The 21,273-nt window shown below is 37.7% G+C and overlaps 1 protein-coding gene across 1 annotated transcript in view; it reads left to right on the forward strand.

Annotated features, from left to right (window-relative positions):
• The window catches only part of LOC102599066 (cationic amino acid transporter 4, vacuolar-like), a 31,840-nt gene that overhangs the window by 6,953 nt on the left and 3,614 nt on the right, over positions 1-21,273 (forward strand). The window contains exons 4-12 of the mRNA XM_006350391.2: positions 123-257; positions 371-489; positions 568-664; positions 1,807-1,979; positions 2,068-2,134; positions 2,460-2,618; positions 2,707-2,819; positions 2,899-2,972; positions 6,895-6,994. Of these exons, the coding sequence (XP_006350453.1) occupies positions 123-257; positions 371-489; positions 568-664; positions 1,807-1,979; positions 2,068-2,134; positions 2,460-2,618; positions 2,707-2,819; positions 2,899-2,972; positions 6,895-6,994 (1,037 nt within the window). The remainder of the gene's footprint in view (positions 1-122; positions 258-370; positions 490-567; positions 665-1,806; positions 1,980-2,067; positions 2,135-2,459; positions 2,619-2,706; positions 2,820-2,898; positions 2,973-6,894; positions 6,995-21,273) is intronic.

Raw genomic sequence — 21,273 nt, forward strand, 5'->3', positions numbered from 1 at the left:
TACTCAATCCACCCCCACCCCCACCCCCACCCCCCTCTCTTTTTTGCTTCGTGATACAGTTCCCCACTTCACTGGATGAAAGGACTTTCTTAACCATTAATAAGTACTATTTTCATTTGCAGGCTTCGTTCTTTGGTGGTGTAGATAAACTGCCCTCAATTTTGGCTCGTCAAATCATTTTTGGTATAGTAGTAGACCCTGGTGCTGCAATCTTAGTTGTCATTATCACTGCCTTATTATGCACTGGGATCAAGGAGGTGCATCCTTTTCCCACTAAAAGAACTTCTGTTCAATTTCCTTTATCTACTGTCTAACTTGTCTTCAACTGCACTGTCATTGTACTCCTGCAACTGGAAAATATCATATGCAGAGTTCCCTTGCGCAAGCCATAATTACAACTGTCAATATTAGTGCGTTAGTATTTATCATCTTAGCTGGTGCATACCTGGGATGTAAGACTGGGTGGCCAGGTTATGAAGTCTCTAGTGGGTAAGTGTCTCTTTGTATATGGCTTTACTGTCTTACAGACCACCAGCATTTGGACTGATGCATTTCTTGAGTTTCTAGGTACTTCTCTTTTGGAATAAATGGGTTGTTGGCTGGCTCTGCGACAGTCTTCTTTTCATACATTGGTTTTGATATAGTTGCTAGCACAGCTGAGGAGGTATTAGCTGCAAATCATTAAAGGCCTACAGTTTCCTTCACTAGTTTTCATGGTTCCACATGAGAAAAGTTGATTTATTTATTTATTTTTATATTTGAGTGCATATGATGAAAATACAAAGTTGTTCTAATCATTCTTCAATGAAATTTCTGCATTGCATAAATCTACGATTTCTCTCCAAACCTCATATTCTCTGTTACAAAGTTGATTTCTTCCTATCTGCTTAAGCCTTGATGGCAGAATTGCCAGGTATTTGAGTATGTAAACTATGTGGTGGATACACTAACAAATAAGTCTTCTACTTCACCCAATTCTTCTTCCTTGAGGTACTTCAATGAAGCAATATCTCTATGTGGGAGGTAGCAAGTACCTGATGGAATAGTGGTGTACACAAGCTGGCCTGAGACCACTGCCATGAAAAAAACATGGTCATATGGCTTATGCAGTTCAATTACTTGCCTATACACTCTCATCCTAGAGTCTACTAATTTATTTTTAATCAAAGCCACATTGTTCTTTCTTCTATGAATAATAAAGCATTCTGTGACGGCGACACCGTGATATTTGAGACCTTAGTCTCTAACCTACTTTTAGCCGTCTCGCATACTTTCTCATCCAAGAACTTCCTCCCCGATTTCTACCCCATCCCGTAAGATAATATTCTCCCTTAAGTTTTGACCTCCATTCCACATCTTCATTACAAGGTTATACATAAAATTCTTCATTTGTGTCCCTCTATTGCTCTTCTCACTAAAATCTTAATTTCTCCCATGCTCAAACTCCAAATCTCTTTTGCATCATACAATTCCTCTTCTTTTCGGGATATAGATCGGCAAAATTCATCATATCATCAGTAGACATCCAATAAAAGAATTTTGTGCTGCAATATCTAGGATAATTGGACGATGCACTGAGTTTGTAGATACATGTTTTCTTAAAGAATCACTAGTGTAGAATATTTAATTATTGTGATCTTCTCTTCATTTGTATGGCATGTTTAAATATTTTTCATCTTTTTTGTTGGCTTAAAAGTTGCTGTTTTTCTGGATTCTGCATGACTGAATCTCAAGGATAGGACAGAGTTGCATCAATATATTTTTATTGCAATTAAAACACGGACTTACTTACAATTGACGTAATAGGTAAAGAACCCTCAACGTGACATGCCTCTCGGTATAGGGATTGCAGTATCCATATGTGTCATCTTGTATATGCTGGTATCAGCTGTTATTGTTGGTTTAGTTCCATACTACGCATTGGACCCCGATACACCAATTTCCTCTGCTTTTGCAGGCTATGGCATGGAATGGGCTGTGTAAGTTTGTTACATAACCTACAGTTTAATATTCTCAATATGTACGTTTTAGGCGTTGTTTGAACTTGATTCTTTTGATGGCTTGCAGTTACATTATAACCGCTGGAGCTGTGACTGCTCTTTGTGCAAGTCTTATTGGGGCAATTATTCCACAGGTATTAACTATATGATTATATTTAGTTACATGCAACTTGAACCAAGATTGCTTCAAGGGAACAAGACCAAGTAGGTTAGCAAATAACGAAGAGCAGCAAAGTCATTCTGACAACCTACAATTCTTTTACAATCTTGAGCAAGTATAGAGCTGGATTAAATTTTTATTAAACAGAGACTGATTTGTCAGAAGAAACTTTTTTTTATCAAACTGAGGAAAAAATGATGCATTTTGAAACAGAGAGAATCTTTTCTTTTTGGGATAAAATCCATCTCTCTTTCTCCCTAGATAACAATTCCCTCTTTCTCTCTGTGGCAAACAAATAGCCTCGAATACTGATGGCAATGGCTAGGGATGGATTGCTGCCATCATTTTTTTCAGACATCAGTAGGCACACTCAAGTTCCTGTCAAGGGCACCATAGCAACTGGTATCTTTATTGCAATCCTAGCCTTCTTTATGGATGTCTCTCAGCTAGCGGGAATGGTAAGCTACAAGTAGGAAGACTTCCATGAGTAAAAGAATGTTTGGAAGAATTCAAAGAGAAGTTAGAAAATTTTGCATCTTTTTGCAGGTTAGTGTTGGCACATTGCTCTCATTCACCGTAGTTGCTCTTTCAATCTTGATACTTAGATATGTTCCACCAGATGAACTGCCTTTTCTGCCATCTGACCAGCAATCGAATGTGTAAGTATCATTTGCACAATGGTAATAAACTTAAGATTTGTTGAGAAGAAGCTGAAGCTCTTCATAATTCTTGCAACAGTAGTGGTCAACATTTAGATGCTTTTGAAACAGATGTGGCTGGTAGGCCTCTTCTTCAGAGTGATGTAGCTCAAGGTATCCTCCTGATGTTATTGATTGTTCAGTGAAAAGTTTATTTCGAGTTTGATGGTTTGTGACATACAGTGAGCATATAAAGACATGCCAGATAATATATTGGTTTGCATGCAATTACTTATGTCTTTTTTGTTGAAAGCTTTCTCAAAATTGTCTGACAATTACCTTCCTGTTAAGAATATAATATGCTTCATTAGAATTCATTTTATTATAAAGTTATCTGTAGGAGAGAACTTGTCTTGCCTTATTAGATAGTTCTAGTTTGAAAGCTTGTCCTTTTTATCTCAGTTTGTTTGCCACCTAGCCTTTCAAGGTTCTCTGAGAAGTTCATTATTCCTCCCCAAAAGATCTCTGTATTTTTCTGAAAATATTTTCTGTTAGTTATATGACATCTAACCCTTTGAAAGCTGAAAATGTGCTTTGCGTATCCAAGTGCAGGCACTTCTATATTGTCTCTCTATTTTCTATTTTTTCTTTCCTTTTTTTTTTTTTAAAGATGTAGCAACAAGAATGTATATAAACTCGTTTGCCAATGTTTGTGCTCATCAGAAGGAATCTATAAGATTCCTCAAGACAACCTAAGTTTCCTCTTGATGATGCTCTCTCTGATCTACCTATACTCTCTTCCCTAAGCATAATGCTAACAAAGTGTAGGAGCTAACCTTCATTTCCTTAAAGATTGTGTGGGGAGTGTCTTCTAGACCAGGCTTTATCTAAGTTGTTCGGACTCTTCACTTCCGGTGCCGCACCCGTGTCGGCATGGGTGTGGGATCCATACCTGATCTGCCCGCACAGAATCTGCTGGAACTTGGATGGGAAGTTTGGAATAGGCTTACGACCTGAAATTCGGAAAAAGATTCCGGGAAAAGTCACCAGAAAGCTAGCTGCCGCACTGTAACCCTAATTTTGGTGATCGGAAAATATTTAAAACTGGTAGCCATAGGCTTGGAATGTTCCAGCCCCTAACAGAATTTTTTTTCTTCAAAAGGAACTAGCTGGAAGGAGATTGTGTTGCGGACAACCAACCAAGATAGAGAAAACTCAACCTCTTTGATAAAAACAGAACCCTAGTGTTTCGAGGGAGATAACTCACCTAAAAAAGGCAGCAAGGACTCTGATACCATGAAGATTTTCAAGAAGAGGGACAAATTTCATTGTTTTTCTTGATGAATATACAACCCATGAGAATGGGTACTTCTCATGGGTACTTATACAATGAGTCTACAACGACAGAAGGAAAGAAAATATCACATAATCAATTACATTCAATACAATATCATTCTACTCCTATAATTAAGCTATTGGTATCAATCAACAATATACTCTCCTGTTATTATCACTATTGGTTGCCTGGAATCCTGTTTCGATGCTGTAATAGGATCTATGCTGTCCTTGTTAACTGCACCCTCTAAAGATCTTTCAATAGATTGAACATTGATACTGTACATTGAAAGATCATCAAGGATTCCCAATTCTGCGATCATCAATTTTTTAAAATTTTTTTTTATGACAAGGGAAATCCGCAGCCGCTACCCTTTGGGTGCACACAGGGTAAAACCCCCGCTCTTATGCAATAGCTCGCAAACCACATAGGAGAGGTAACCCGCACTAGGCAAGTCCGGTACGACGAGCTCGACCTAGAAGGCAATCCCCTTGCTTTCGCTGGCAAGGGGTTTCGAACTTGAGACCTCCAACATGGAAGTCCCAAGCCCAAACCACTGGGCCACCCCGAAGGGTTGTTCTCAACCCACTTCATTGACCACTAGGTCACACCCTTGGTGCTCTTTTAGTAGTCATAATTCAAGTCACATCATTATTCTACATTAGTGCAGATACAAGAAGGGAATATACCACCCATGAAAAGGCTAAGAAAAAGAGGCAGAGCTACATACATTTTCTGGATAGTGTTTCCTCTCTTCACTTGAGAAGCCTGGAATAGTCAAGTGCCAGTTTTTCTCTGTAGAGAATCACAACAACATTTAGATTAGAAAAATACCTCAGTTTCCTTTATTTCTTAATATATGATATAAAACATCTTTAGACGATACAAACATCTCATTTCTTTTTCGGTCATAAAAAAAAGTTTTCCCAATTCTGCTGGATACCTGCAAATCAGAAAACAATATTAGTGATCAAAACGATCTCCATGTTATCCTCCCATAGGATTTGAAAATGATTATGTGAACTGTCTCTCCATCCATTGCTTAGTCTTCTCATGTTCTGCATGATCTAACCCTTAGATAGGGCTCATTCAACTTGTTACTGTTAATCAACCTCCTCCCCTGTACTTCCAGCTCCTGGAAAGAGCCATTATATCTCAATGTTCTAAAGCCAAATTAGCCAGATAATCAGCTATTTTATTTCCTTCTCTTCACACATGTTCCACAGTCACATTCCTATTGCCCGTGATTCTTCATATCTCCTCCATCATTACTAGGGGTGGACGTTTGGTATTTGGTTCAGTAATTAGGTAATAGTTAATTGAAAGTAGATACCAAATGCCAAACTTTGAGTCTGGTAAAAATCAAACTTATGTACAGTAATCTGGTATGCGTATTGAAGAGAAAATATTTTGACAGGATATGTTCATAGTTTGTCCAACATTTGACATGTTAGCTTTTAGATAGATTACATATGGAGGTTCGATCTCCACTCTCAAGACTTAACATTATGAATTTGGCATCACAAGTCAATCAAGATGTTCAAATCACTCAATGATGTCACCCATATATATGGTAAACAATTCATTAGGATTGGGCGTTTGGTATTTGGTTCGGCATATCTGAAGTTCGGTTTTGGTAATAATTAGTAACTAAAAACAGATACCAAATTCTAAACTTCCAAAGTTCGGTCTAGTACGGCAAATAAACTTTGGTATGGTAAATCCCGATTCGGTTTTCGGTGATTCATGCCCACCCCTAATTCTTCCAAGACCCCTGTTACCTTCCAAAAGAAGCTTCAACCCATGGTTCCAATGAACTAATGGTATTCCTTGTTTCTGCGCCTTCCCAAATGTATTTTCTTTTCTAGAGGGTCTGTTGCTTCCCATAACTCCTTTCTGTACAGTTGCCTCTTGGATCGTATCACTGATCTTCCCTTTATTCCTTCTACTGTGTTCCACATTCCATCTTTGTCTTTCATTTATGTTCCCTACAACCTTCCTGACTTTAGTGTCTTAGCCTGCATTTACTTATCCCAACAGGTTTCTTCCCTTCAATAGTGTCTCTTGCATACTCCTTTGCTTCTTCCTCCTCCCTTCTTGGACGAAACTCAGGATGAAGGATCTGACATCTCTCCATATCATGGTCCTTTAACTTGCTGTGTGAACAATATTTTGGTAAGTAGTCTGTTATCGGGCTTTTCTCCTAGGAAGTTATTGTATTCAAGGGTGTAATGGTCTTATAGGACTTTCTTTAGTAGATGTAACGCTTATAAAGAGCAATAGATAGAAGGGCATGTGTTCCTACTTTTATGGATACCTGGCTGATGTTTTTTTCTTTTTTTTTGATCAGGCAGATAGCTGATGAATTTCTTGACAGAATGATGCTAAACACTTGTAATCTTGGCATTGTTTTTGCGCATATTTAATTAAATGATTGTTATTTATAAAAAAGAGGGGGGAGGGAAAGAGAGAGATGAGCAGCAAAGCATCATTTTAAAAGCATCTTTATTCATCAAGTTTCCTGTTGTCCTCGTGATTACTTGAGGGATGGTTTCCTATGTTTCTCATAAGACTGGGCATTGTTGGTGCTTATCCAAATTATGATTGAGAAACAAATGCTATTTCAGATGAATTTTCTGCGAGTTACATTTTCTAAATGAATTTCTTATCACAATTGAAGCTACTATAAAATCATCATTTCTTATAATCTGTTGATTCAGCAATATCTTTTAGTGGTGCGTAATTTTGTATATTTTCAAGATAAACTCAGGAGAAGAAAACTTGCTGCTTGGAGTATTACCATGGTATGCTTTGGAATTCTTGTAGTGGTAGCTGCTATTTCAACTGAAGGTCTATCCAGGTAAGGAAATTCAGTTCTCAAGTCTTCGATAAAATAGTTGTCAGACTAATGTTCAATGTTCTGTTCTTATATTATTATTTTTTTGCTTCTGAGATTAAAGCATATAATGGTGGTTATAAAAAAAAATTGATGTATATGATGGCTTCCTGACTGAAACATCTTGAATCTCAAATTTATGGATCACAAAAAAATTAACGTATCATCCAATGGTTCCTATTTTTAGAAATTCTGGAATGCTGTCTGATATAGACCATTTGCGGGCGTTACACCTTGCCCATGCTGCTTGGATGACTTCCCAGGTTAGGAGCATCTTTGGAGCCTGGAAAGCTCGTCCCACATTATGAACCCATGGTAAAGCAAACAGTAGAGAATAATCCAGCAACTTTTGTTTCCTTATGATGATGGTTTAAAGGGCCAGGGACGTTCTTGGCAAAGATTGGACGTCTTTGTATTAAACCTCACTCACTTTATTCAAGTTGGAGACCAAAAGCCAGAAGGATATGGTCTTCCTTGGCCTGTGGGCATATCAGGTTCTGTGGGTGATGACAATGGTGGTTGATGATTTAGCCTTTTCTGTTCCAATATGGGTAGAATCAATCCCAAGGGTAGAAAGAAATCGTTAGATTATTAGTCGAGTGGTAACACAGGTGCAGTGGTGGAGCCAGAAATTTCACAAAGGGTGTTCAAGAATAGCACAAGTAATTTTTTTATTGATGAATGGGTGTACTGAAAATTTTAAAATCAAACTACGTAATATTAATCATTAAATTTCTTTTATGAATAAAATGTACCAAATTTTTTAAAATCAAACTGCATAATATTTAGCTTTAATGTACATATTTACTTTAATATAAAGTGATCGCATAGAGCAAAAAAAGAGAAAAAAAGGAGAAATATATTGGCTTCAATAAAAACATTACTCAGTTACTCCTTGATATTAGAGTATATATATACTGATGGCATCAAGGAGGAACATGCAGTGTTGCAGTGAAAGGACTGCTCAATTACTGCTTGATACCATTAGAGTATATATACTTCGATGGTATCAAGGATGAAAAGAAGCAGTGGTTCAATGAATTGAACAAGCGGGCAGTCGAGACTCGGGTAAATAGTTTGGCAATCAGGATAAATATATTGGGTTGAGTCCAATTCAGGTAAATACTTTGCCTAATGGGTCCAATTTCTGTAGTTTTCCCATCTTTATAACCTTATGAGCCTCAATAGAATTGATATACCTAATGAGGTTTCTCTTTACCCGGTGGACATTGAAATAAAAGCCTCAAGAGAATTACTTTATCTTCTCTCAAGGTGAATGGATCGGAAGTTTCAATAGGCCTGTTATGAAATTCATGTTAATCATCTCCCTCTTTTGCCTTACCACCAGGACGTTGATGTTCAACCTTCATTTGCTCACAGTTTTGACACTTTGCTACAAAATCAGCAATGTCTTTTTTCATACCATTCCACCAGAAAACTTTTCTCAAATCACGGTATATCTTGGTGGAACCTGGATGAACAAAGTATCTGAGACTATGAGCCTTTGTCAAAATCTGATCTCTCAAGCTGTCCACATCTGGAACACACAACCTACCTCGATACTGAAGAATATTTTACCCAAGAGAGAAAACTTCAACTTTCTACTTTTCAACGAAAGCAATATGAGATCACTATCTTGCTTCTCCCTTCACTTCAATCACTAGTGACGACTCAAAACCATACTACACTATCAAATAACCATCATTGGAATTCGTGAGACGAACTCCCAAACGTGCAAGTCTATGCACCTCCTTCACAGGCTATTTCTTACTTTCTTCTTTATGAGCAATACTCCCAAGTACAACCTACTACGAGCATCAACAACACCATTTTGCTTTACCCGGATGGTAAAACACACTCATGTCATAATCATTGGGAAGCTCAACTCATCTTCTCTGCCGAAGATTCAACTCTTTCTAATTGAAGACATACTGTAGGCTCTTATGATCTATAAAAACATAGACATGCACACTATAAAGGTAATGACGCCAAATTTTCAAGGCAAACACCACGACTGCTAATTCAAGGTCATGTGTGGGGTAGTTCTCATGAACCTTAAGTTGTGTAGAATCATAAGCAATGACCCTTCTATTCTGCATCAAAACACAATCAAGACCAACTCTAGAAGCATCACTATAAAACACAAAACCGTTTGTACCCACTTGCAAAGTAAAAACTAGAGCACAAGTCAATCAAGCCTTCAACTCCTGAAAGCTCTTCTCACAAACCTCAGGCCATTGGAATCTGGCCTTCTTTTGTGTCAATTTGGACAACGGAGCAGCAATAGATAAGAACCCCTCAACAAACTTTTTGTAGTAACTAGCTAAACCCAAAAAATTCCTAATGTCTATTGGGGTTAATGGGCCTAGGCCAATTCTTCATTGCCTCAATCTTTTGAGAATCAACCTGATTACCCTCACTAGAAACAAGCACAAGAAATGCAATTGATCTCAATCAAATTTTGCACTTAGAGAACTTAATGAACACCTATCTATCCCTGAGAGTTTGAAGAACAATCAGAGGTGATCAACATGAATTTCCTCACTACGGAAATAAATCAAAATATCATCTATGAAGATAATAACGAACATGTTGAGGTACTGTTTGAACACTTTGTTCATGAGGTCCATAAAAGTTGCAGGAGCATTGGTTAGTCCAAATGACATAAAAAAAACTCATAGTGACCATACCGAGTTTGGAATCAAAATATCATCTATGAAGATAATAACGAACATGTTGAGGTACTGTTTGAACACTCTGTTCATGAGGTCCATAAAAGTTGCAAGAGCATTGGTTAGTCCAAATGACATAAAAAAAACTCATAGTGACCATACCGAGTTTGGAAAGTTGCCTTTGTAATGTCACACTCTTTAACCTACAATTGATGGTATCCAGATCTTAGATCAATTTTAGATAAACAAGTGACACCCTGAAACTGGTCGAACATGTCGTCAATTTTGGGGAGAGGATACTTATTCTTAATTGTGTCTTATTTAGCTGGCAGTATTCGATAAACATTCTGAGCGAACCATCTTTCTTATGCACGAAAAGGACTGGGACGGAAAGAACTGGGGCACCCCACGTAGGTCTGATGAATCCCTTATCTAAGAGGTCTTTCAACTCTTTTAACTCAATTGGAGTCATTCTATATGGTGGAACAAAGATAGGATGTGTATAGGAAGAAATGGGGTGTTGGAGTTAGAATCCTTAACCCGGACTACATGGTAGATATAACCCTAAGAGACCATCTTCCTAGCCTTAAGACAGTGTTTTGGACGGCGAAAGGCGACAAGGGCCTGCCTCGCCTCGCGGCGAGGCGCTCGCCTTTTTGAAATGAGGCGCCAATTAATACCAAAAATTAAAAATATTTAATTGCATATATAAATATCCAAAATCTCAATAGCAATAACATATATTAGCAAATAATTCAATTCAAAAACTAATAGTAGATACTACTTACTAGATACTAAAAGTCTAGAACTTTAAAGACCCAATAATTCAAAAGACAATTGACAAGCAATACTAGAACTCTAAAAGTCTATTCTTAGAAGATGGTAGAGATCCTAAATACCCCTCCTTATTCTAAATACAAATTTTTATTTTAAAAAAATAAAATTAAATAGAGACAGCATTCAGCAGTGACAGTGAACAAAACAGAGCATAAAAAACAGAGCAGTGAGCAGCAGTCTCAGCTCGATTCACAATCCTGGGTTCAGCAACAAGAAACTGAAGAAAAGAAGAAAAGAAGAAAGGAAGAAAAGAAGGAACTGAAAGAGAAGAAAAGAAGAAAAGAAGAAAAGAAGAAAAGAAAAAGAAGTCAAGAAGAGAATTGAAGAAGAAGAAGAGGTCGAGATTTGAGAAAAACTTAAAAGAAGAAGAAAAAAGAGAGGTCATACATTGCAGCAGACTTGCGCGAAGGAGAAGAAGACGATTGACTGAAGAAGAGGAGAAGAAGTCGTGACTGGAGACTGATGAAAGTTTGAAAAAAAACCTAATTTTGACTAATATTATTAAGTCAGACCTTAATAATTTTTTTTATAAAAAAAGCGCCGCCTCGCCTTGCCTAGCCATCGCCATCGCCATATTGGCGCCTTACGTCGCCTTTCTCACTTCGCCTCACCACATTGTGAAAAGGCGTGAGGGCCTCGTCTCGCCTCGCCTTATCGCCTTTGGCGAAAGGCGAGCGCCTTTCACAACACTGCGGCTTAAGATATGAAATGAAAAAACCCTTAGCCACAGTAAAACTATCTTTCCACTCTAAGATTGGCTCATCACAAAAATGAAACTTTACAACTTTGATTCCATATTCAACTAAGGCATAGCAAGAATACAACCCACCCATACCTAGGATAACATCGAAGTCTACCATATCTAACTCTACTAGATATGTTGTGGTATCTTTATAAAGGACTGAAACAATGCAACTTTTATAAATTCGTTTAGCAAAAACTGACTCTCCAAATGGAGTAGAAATGCGGAAATGTTCTTAGATTTTTTCGAGACTGAATCCGAATTTATAGCAATATAAGGAGTTACAAAGGACAAAGTAGCTCTGGAGTCTAATAAAGCATAAACATCAAGGGAGAAAACTTTTAACATACCAGTGTCAACATCTGGGGAGCTCTCCTAATCCCGACGAGAAAACAAGGCATAGAAGTGATTCCGACTACCATTTTCACCAAAAGTGGTGCCCTTTTGAACGCTTTGGCTTGGTGGAGTTGATGGTGTAGTGGACAGAGTTTTGTTTGTTACCCCCATCTTCTTGCCTCGGTGAGGGGCAATCCTTAAGCATATGACCTAGTTTGACCACATCTGTAGCAACCCTCTCTTCCATAAAGACACTCATTGGGATGATTTTTACCACACTTATTGCAAATAGGGCAAGGTTGTACCCTCTATCAACACTGCCTTGAGATCGAGAGCCAAACTCTCTTCCTCTCTGATCATTCTTAGGTCTGGGTACTAGTGTGCTGGTTGAAGATGGAACTGGTCCAAATGACCTTTTGCTGAAAGGATGATTGATTTCTATTTCTGGTCCTCTATTGGTTGAACTCGTGATTTGATGTTCTGGCCCTCTTGTTTTGAAACTCATCCCTTTTCTTCAGCTTATCTTCCTTAACCTGCTGCACATTGATCATTAGTCTAGCTATTATGTCCATATCCCCAATCAACATCGCTTCACTACCCTTATTGTTCAAAAGATGGGAGAGTACGTACATAAACAAGCTCATCTTATTCCTCATACCAGCCACCATATTTGGAGCATAGCGAGACAATTGAGTGAACTTAAGGTTGTACTTATGTATGTTTGTTGGTTGATAGAGGATTTCCAGAAGATATTCTTGATATCAAGATATGATCCTCTAAGATGGGAAGATATTCTTCATATCAAGATATGATCCTCTAAGATCTTAGGATAATTGTGGTAATCTAGAATATCATATCTCTGATTCTTTCTCTTAATGTAAAATATATGATTATAAGTTTAAAAAAAAAATGTAAAATATATGATTATGTATAATCCCAGATTTCATGGGATTTAGGTTATTCTATTTCACAATCTCTTATTTATATATAAAGCCATATATATGACATAGAAAAATATAATGAAATTATTCAACAATCTTATTCCACAACGTTCATAGAACCTTGCTCCATATTGAGGAACTCTTGGGTCTTGGCCTCCCTCAACTCTCGAGGAAAGAAATGTCCCAAGAAGGCATCTTCAAAAACAACCCAACCTAGAGGTGTATCATTTTCGCCTCTACTCTTCTTATGCTGATCTAACCATATTCTTGCAACATCCTTAAGCTAGTAAAAGGCAAGCTCAACACTTGTGTCACCAACATGCATCACCTGAATAGATCTTCTGAACCTCATTAATAAAGTTTTTTGTATCCTCATTAAGCTTTGACCCTGCGAACTCAGGTGAATTCATCTTGAGAAAAATTCACAGATGTTGGAAGTGCCTAGACCACCCTGCTGCTCTCTGACGGTCAACCTGGGTTGTCATCGCTTGAGAAAGCATCTGAATGGCGTTATGAAACTTAGCATTAGTAACATCAACACGAAGTGGCTAATCAACAGGTGCATTGGGACCTTTGGTCTGGCTGGCACTAGTGGCACTTGAGGATTCTTACTATTTAGTAGGACATGCTCTGTTTTTGGTTTGCATTGTATGACCGACGACTCTTCTTGGAGGCATGATCTGAAACACGCATAAGCACGAATTAGATGAGGTAAATAGAGTTGGAACTCAATCGCACGATTGAGAGCATGAAAGAAGGGTAATATTTCCTAAACATCTTGTAGCCTCCCCCGTATAAGTGTGTCGCGCTTCACACCCATAAAAAGGACTTTACTGAGTATGGCTTTTGAGACATCCTAGGACACTTTAACCTAAGGCTCTGTTACTAAGTTTGTTACTGTAATTGAATGGAAGATGTTGTCTTATTCCAGTAGGTGAACAGTGAGTAAATACAATACATAAGGTGCTAACTAAGGAAAGAAATAAAGAGTGATTCCTACAGATCTGCAGTGATCCCTATAAATCTGCTGCCTATATATAGCTATGTATATTACTAAGATTAAGTCTATATACATTCTATAACACTCCCCCTCAAGTTGGAGCATATATGTTGATCATGCCCAGCTTGTTACAAAGATAATCAACTCGAGTTCCATTCAACGCCTTTGTGAGCAAATCAACTACTTGCTCTCCTGTCTTCACGTAGCCGGTGGAAATCAAGTTTTCCTGAATCTTCTCACGAATAAAATGACAGTCAACCTAAATGTGTTTAGTTCTTTCATGATACACCGGATTTGAGGCAATATACAGGGCAGCTTGATTATCACACCAAAGTTTTGCTGGTGTATGATATTCCAACCCAATTTCAATTAGAAGATTATATATCCACATAATCTCACATGTAAACTGTGACATAGCTCTGTACTCAGATTCTGCACTAGATCGAGATACAACACTTTGCTTCTTACTCCTCCATGAAACTAGGTTCCCTCCAACAAAGACACAATAACCTGTATCTCCTGTCAATTTTGGATCCAGCATAGTCAGCATCTGCAAAACACTCAACATGAGTATGACCGTGATTGCTATATAATATCCCAAAGACCAGGGGCTCCTTTCAAGTAACAGAAAATCTGTTCCAAAGCTGTCCAGTGTTTGACTATAGACGAGGACATGAATTGGCTAACAACACTTGCTGCAAAAGCAATGTCTGGACGAGTCACAACAAGGTAGTTTAACTTCCCAACTAACCTCCTGAATCTCTCAGGATCATCAAAGGGGTCGCCGTCATCTTTCATAAGTTGCACGTTGGGAACCATTGGAGTAATGCAAGGTTTAGCTACCAACTTTCCAGTGTCTGCAAGAAGATCAAGAATATACCTTCTCTGAGACAAAAGAATTCCCTTTTTGTTTCTATTTACCTCTATACCCAAAGAGTATTTCAACTGACCCAAGTCTTTCGTATGAAACCTAGTATGCATGAAGGATTTGAGGGAAGAGATCCCCGCATAATCACTTCCTGTGATGACAATGTCATCAACATACACAACCAGCTGGATAGTGCATCCTGCTAATTGTTGATTGTCGGTAGAAGACTGAGTGATCACATTTGCTCATTTTCATCCCAAACTCCAGGACTACCTCACTGAACTTCCCAAACCAAGCTCGGGGACTCTGTTTCAAGCCATACAAGGACTTCTTCAAATAACAGACTCTCCCATACTCCCCTTGAGCAACAAAACCAGGTGGTTACTCCATATATACTTCCTCTTGAAGATCACCATGAAGGAATGCATTTTTGATATCCAACTGTTAAAGGCCAATTCTCAGAAGGACAATTCTTAGAAGCAGCTAGAGAAATGAACAAGCGGACGAAAGTAAGTTTCGCAATTGGAGAGAAAGTGTTTGAATAATCCACTCCATAAGTTTGAGCATACCCTTTAGCCACAAGCCTAGCCTTATGTCTTGCCACAGAACCATTGAGATTAACTTTAACTGTGAACACCCACTTACATCCCACTGGTTTCTTCGTGCTAGGTAAATCCACCAAATCCCACGTGTGATTTTCCTCTAAGGCATGTATTTCCTCAAGCATCGCATCATACCATCTAGTATGGTTCAAAGCTTCCTTCACTGTTTTGGGTATATAGATGGAGTCTAAAGAAGCAACCAAGGACCTCGACATAGAGGATAAGTGGTCATAGGAAACAAAATTAACAATGGGATATGTGGATTGACAAGTCCTTTTACCTTTGCGAAGAGCAATAGGGAGATCCAAATTCTCTCAAGGATCGGGTGAAGAAAGATTTGATAACAGAGGAACCGGTGCAAAACATGTATCATCGATCTCTCATCTCCTCGAATAAACTTGAACAATTGGTGGTCTTGCTGGAGCAGTTGTAGGTCCAATAGTCAATTGGTGTTCAATAGGGGAGCTAGGAGATTGAAGAACATTATTTGATTGTTCTGTCACAACACGAGTAACCTGATAGACTAACCACTCATCTTCCTCCTCTTGAGTTGTAGAAATGGGAGGTGCATAGAAGAATGGTGTAGTCTCTGAAAATACCACATCATTTGACACCAAGTATTTACCAAGTTCAGTAGAATAACATCGATACCCCTTCTGAAGGCGTGAATAACCCAAGAAAACACACTTTAATGCCTTGGGGTCCAACTTGGTAACAGATGGCTAAGCATCTCGAACATAACACGTGCTTCCAAATACCTTAGGCTCCACCGGAAATAGTGACTTGTTTGAAAAAAGAACATTGTAAGGCACATTACCAACAAGAACAGTCGATGGCATGCGATTAATAAAAACAAGCTGTAGAGACTGCATCAACCCAAAATTGTTTAGGAACCTTCATTTGGAACAGAAGTGCTCGAGCTGTCTCAAGTAGGTGCCTATTCTTTCTCTTAGCAACTCCATTTGAGAGGGTGTATCAACACATGAAGTTTGATGGAGAATACCATGTTGTCTCAGGTAGGACTGAAACAATTCTGACATATATTTTTTAGCATTATCACTCCTTGGAATATGCACTGAAGTATTGAACTGAGTTTTGACTTCAGCACAAAAAGCACAAATGTGAGTAAACACTTCAGAACGACTCTTCATAAAATAAATCCAAGTCATTCGAGAGAAATCATCCACAAATGTGACAAAATACTTATGTCCGGTTTTGGAAACAACAGGTGATGGTCCCCAAACATCTGAATGAACTAACTCAAAAATTGACTCCACTCGCTTATTAACCCTTGGATTTGTTGAGCTACGATGGTGTTTGGCATATTGACACGACTCACAATCTAGTGAAGGAATATTCTGAAATTGAGGATAGAGCTTCTTCAACATAGGCAAAGAAGGATGTCCTAATCAACAATGTGCCTCGAATGGAGACACGACACAAGAGTAGGCAGCAAATCGAGGCTCCCAATATTCATCAAGAATGTAGAGACTATCAGATACATGTCCTTTACCAATAACTTTATTTGTCTTCAGATCACGAAACAAACAATGATCGGGAAAGAATGAGATATAACAGTTTAGGTCTCTGGTAAGCTTACTAACCGTCATCAAATTAAAGGCTAACTTTGGTAGACCTAATACAGATGACAAGGTAATGGGAGAAGTTGGTTTTACAGTCCCAGATCCTATAATATTACAGATTGAACCATCAGCAACCGTCACAGGAGAGAGTGCTCCGTGTGATCGAAAGCTAGAATATATATTAGGATTACCTGTCATGTGATCTGTGGCACCTGAGTCGATCACCCATTTATTCGAAGAGGATATAAGACATGTTGTCTTATATCTTTTCCTGACTCAACAAGGGTAGTAACTGAAATAGATTCTTTTTTGTAATTTCTGATATTGTGAGAATTTTGCAAACTCTTCCGCCGAAACCAAAGTTCTTTTATCCGAAGACATAGGAGCCACAATTTCAGTCATTCTCTCCAAATATTTTAGCAGCACAAGAACTCATCAACAGAAAATATAACCAGAAGCATGTACGTGACCCTATAAACACTGATGAACAAATTCTAAAAATGATTTTATCAACTAAGAAGCCAATTGTCCACCCAAAATAAAGAATTTGAGTACTTTACTAGAATACGAGCAAGTAATGAACAATCAAATATCCAAGCAAGTAGTTAAGAGAAAGAAATCCTGAACCGCAGCTTATGACCAAACAACACCAATTATCTGAACTGAAGTAGAAGCTAGCAGCCACAGAACCACAAATCACAAACCAGATTCAGTGTAGCTGAATAGAAACAAACCTGGAAGTGACGAACAAACTTTCCAGATCGTATTTTAACACCAGAACAACCTGAGAAGTGACAAACAGACTTTCCAGACCGTATTTTAACACCAGAACAGACCTGCGATTCGCCAAAAATACATGTCGATGCCGTAAATTAAAACCCAATCAATTCAGCCAGACACGCACCTTCACGTGCCGGCGTGTGATGAACAAAAGACTGTATGACCGATGCGTGACAGCCACTTGCTTCACAACCAGATGCCGGTGAATCACAACCAGATGCCGGTGAAGACTGGTTTGGCCGAAAAATATACTCCGCCTCCTTCTATGGTGGTGATAACACAGACTGACTACTTTAAATCAGTGGAATAGAAATCCAAACTTCTTTCGTAACACAGCCAAAACGACACAAGCCTATTGGCTCTGATACCATGTAATTGAATGGAAGATGTTATCTTATTCCAGTAGGTGAACAGTGAATAAATACAATACATAAGGTGCTAACTAAGGAAAGAAATAAAGAGTGATTCCTACAGATCTGCAGTGATCCCTATAAATCTGCTGCCTATATATAGCTATGTATATTACTAAGATTAAGTCTATATACATTCTATAACAATTATCATCAAACAAGTATGGCATGTACCAGCTGTTGTGCACAGATATTCAATTGAAGAAGTCTGTGGATCCAAATCCTGAAAGAAATATCAGCATTCATAAGCATCCACTATAAAGCATGTATACGGGTTTTACTGTCACAATTCAAAAACTATATGTTTAAGATAGCACTATAGCTTAACAAACAGTAAACCTATTGCTGAGATATGTGCTAATCTTACCATTGCGACCAAAGTCTTCTCCCTAGGTGTGATGGGCACTTAGGATTACAAGTGACCTCAAGCAAACCCCTGGTATTGGCATGCTGCTAACGAATAACTGAACCTTTTATATAATGCAAGAGGAAGTTGAAACATGACCAACTAAAAGATGCTTAAATTTAAGACATTGAAATAACATCATATCCATGGAAAATTACTGAACAACTAATGTCTGATAGTAAGCCTCTATTGTTTGGAATGAAATAAATATTGCCGGGACATGCCCCCTATCTACCTTCAAAGCAAGTACTGTCTAAGGTAAAAACCTAACTACTGACTACTCTATGAAGTTCTTGAATGAGGACTCACCAATTGCAGATTGAAAGTGCTGTAACCTGTCTAGCCACGAGTCTTAGAGCGAACGTTTGAATCTACATCATAATAGGATGCAACACAGAGAAAAATATGTGGTCAGTACGTGGAATGTAGTCAATGTATTGAATATATAGGGTGACACTAAGCATATATCATTTCTGGTAACAACATGCTTTCAAAGATTGATGAGTTGCAATAATCATGAATATATGAAATAGATTAAGGAACATCTTAAAACCGGTGTATAAAGATAATATAGGAATTTGCTTTAAAAGTATGTAAAAGTAAATCTATTTCTATTGCTCTGAACTTAAAATACATCTAAACTACTAATCTGAGAAATCATGCTGAAAATTAAAGTGTAATAAAATAATGATACTATAAGTGGGGAGCTTCTTACAATCGACATATACCTTGTAAGCTCATGTTGTTCAACGTATAATTTCAGTTGAGAGAGTTGCCCTATACCTTACTAGGGTACATAACCTATCTATCTAATGTGGATTCGCTATTGAGCTTCTTGGGCATAAAGAAGCTGACCGACTCATGGTGTGCTCAGATCCTACAGTGGCACGTAGTTAGGGGGTTGGTTTTCTGAATGCGTGTCCTCTCGGTGCTAAATAATCCTCCCAAAATAATTTGTATATACTAATATGCTCATAAATAGATAAACTATTTGTCTGTCTCAAGTATGAGATTTTGCTCAAAATCATCTTTCAAATAATCTATACTGAAATTGAAATCTGCATGATGCTGATTTTCATGCTTGGTTAGAATAGGAATAAGTTTATACAATCCTATTAGAATAGGATTAGGTTTATACAATCCTATTAGAATAAGAATAGGTTTATACAATCCTATTTAGAATAGGAATAGGAATAGGAATACAAATAGAAATAGGAATAGTAAATAGTATCCTACTTGGTAAAAGATTGTATTCTAGTGTCTATAAATAGAGTCTCAATGTAATAATGTAGGCAACAACAACAATTCAATAATATTTTTCTCCTATATTTCTCACAGAAAGAAACTGTAGAAATCGTGCTAAGCTGGCTCAATTAGGTTTTAGAATCGAGTACATAAATCAAGAAGAAAAGCTTATGATGGAATTGCATAATTTGAGTAAAACCCTACCTTGGATTCTAAGAATTTTGTAGTAATCTTTGAAAGAAATTACAACTTTGGCATGAGAGTGAAAGGATACTCTAAGGTGTCATTTGGTAGGGTGTATAAAAATAGTGCTAAATAGAGTATATTGATAATGCTTGCGTTAATCATACATAGATTATTTCTCATGCGTTATTCGGTTTGGTGTATTAAAAATAGCTTGTACTGCATAAGAATATTTATTTACAAAGATGCCCTCCACAATCATGGTGGAAAAGATGTAAAAAGGTTTCGAGGGATAATTTTTTTTTTTTAAAATGGTTTTTGAGGGATAATTGAGTCTTTAACCATGCTAATTGATGCATTAACTCCCCTTGTATTACTCATACCTAGAAATCCATGGCATTAGTAATACACACCTTAATACACAATACAGTGTATAACCGTGCAAGCATTAGTTATACATAGCATAAAAAGGTGTACCAAACAAGATATTACTAATACACAGAGGCCAGAGCTAATGCATACATTATTTTGATTAATACACTCTACCTAAGTACCCCTAATTGGAATCTTTCATACCTGAGAGAACAAGAGTTCTTAAGAGGAACTTGATCAAAAAGCTTGAAACCCTAGACTTAGCCTTTCTTGAGATGTATTTTGAGTTTGGGGAGTTGAGTGCGTAGAATAATAGAGATATTGAGTGCTTAATCTTATACTTCCCTGGTGCTAAAATGTCGTGGTTTAGGTTTAGGAAGGTAAGGAAAATACCCTAAAGTACGAGTCGTACTATCAAACTATGACTTGTACTGATGACTCATAGTATCCTGGGACTGAAATTTTTGATTGGAGCGTCTCCGGTAAAACGATCATAACTTTTTCCTCCGGACTTGAATTTACGAACGGTGGGTGGCATTGGAAAGAAGACTCAACGACTTTTAATTTGGTATGGAATGGGACACATAACTATTCATATTCTAGGAGATATACTCTTTTAAAGTTTTACCCAAGTAAAAACTTGTACCAAAACTCAATCGTAAAGAAGCTTTCAATTCAATTTTGTGCTAGAGGATTTTTCTAATCTTAATTTACCTCCAAAGCTATTCCCATACTAAAGAATTGACCTTAACACTTATGCACAAGTAGAAATCATGGGGTTCAGGCCTATACGCATATGGAGAATGATTTGGGCCTTGGCTTAGAATTTGCGGGGTGTTACAATAGGCTATAGCAGGTTCCATGAAGTTAAGCAGACAAGCAATCACCAATGAGTTTTCTGACCTCCCGGCATTCATCCTTAGGTCTGCTGGTTCCGTTTTTCTTATCTTTCCAGTTAGGTGCTCAAGTTTCCCTCGACCATCAATTACCAAATGGACAGATTGCACTGATTCCAAATAATTCTTGCCGATCAGCCTATGAGAAAGTACAAATGAGGAATCATCGCCTTGGTTTATCGTTGTCTCAGCTGGAACTTCGTTAGCATAACTCTAGACTTATTGATGTTGCTGAGTGACATTGCCCAACAAATGCAATTTTAACAGCACAAGACAAAGTTGCTCTCATATCATGTCAGTTTTGATACCAAAAATGCTCTATTCTATTCATCTGTAGAGGTAAAAACTTATAGAAAAGAGAAAAAAAGAT

Source organism: Solanum tuberosum, unplaced genomic scaffold, assembly GCF_000226075.1.
Source record: "Solanum tuberosum cultivar DM 1-3 516 R44 unplaced genomic scaffold, SolTub_3.0 scf00122, whole genome shotgun sequence".
Taxonomy (NCBI): domain Eukaryota; kingdom Viridiplantae; phylum Streptophyta; class Magnoliopsida; order Solanales; family Solanaceae; genus Solanum; species Solanum tuberosum.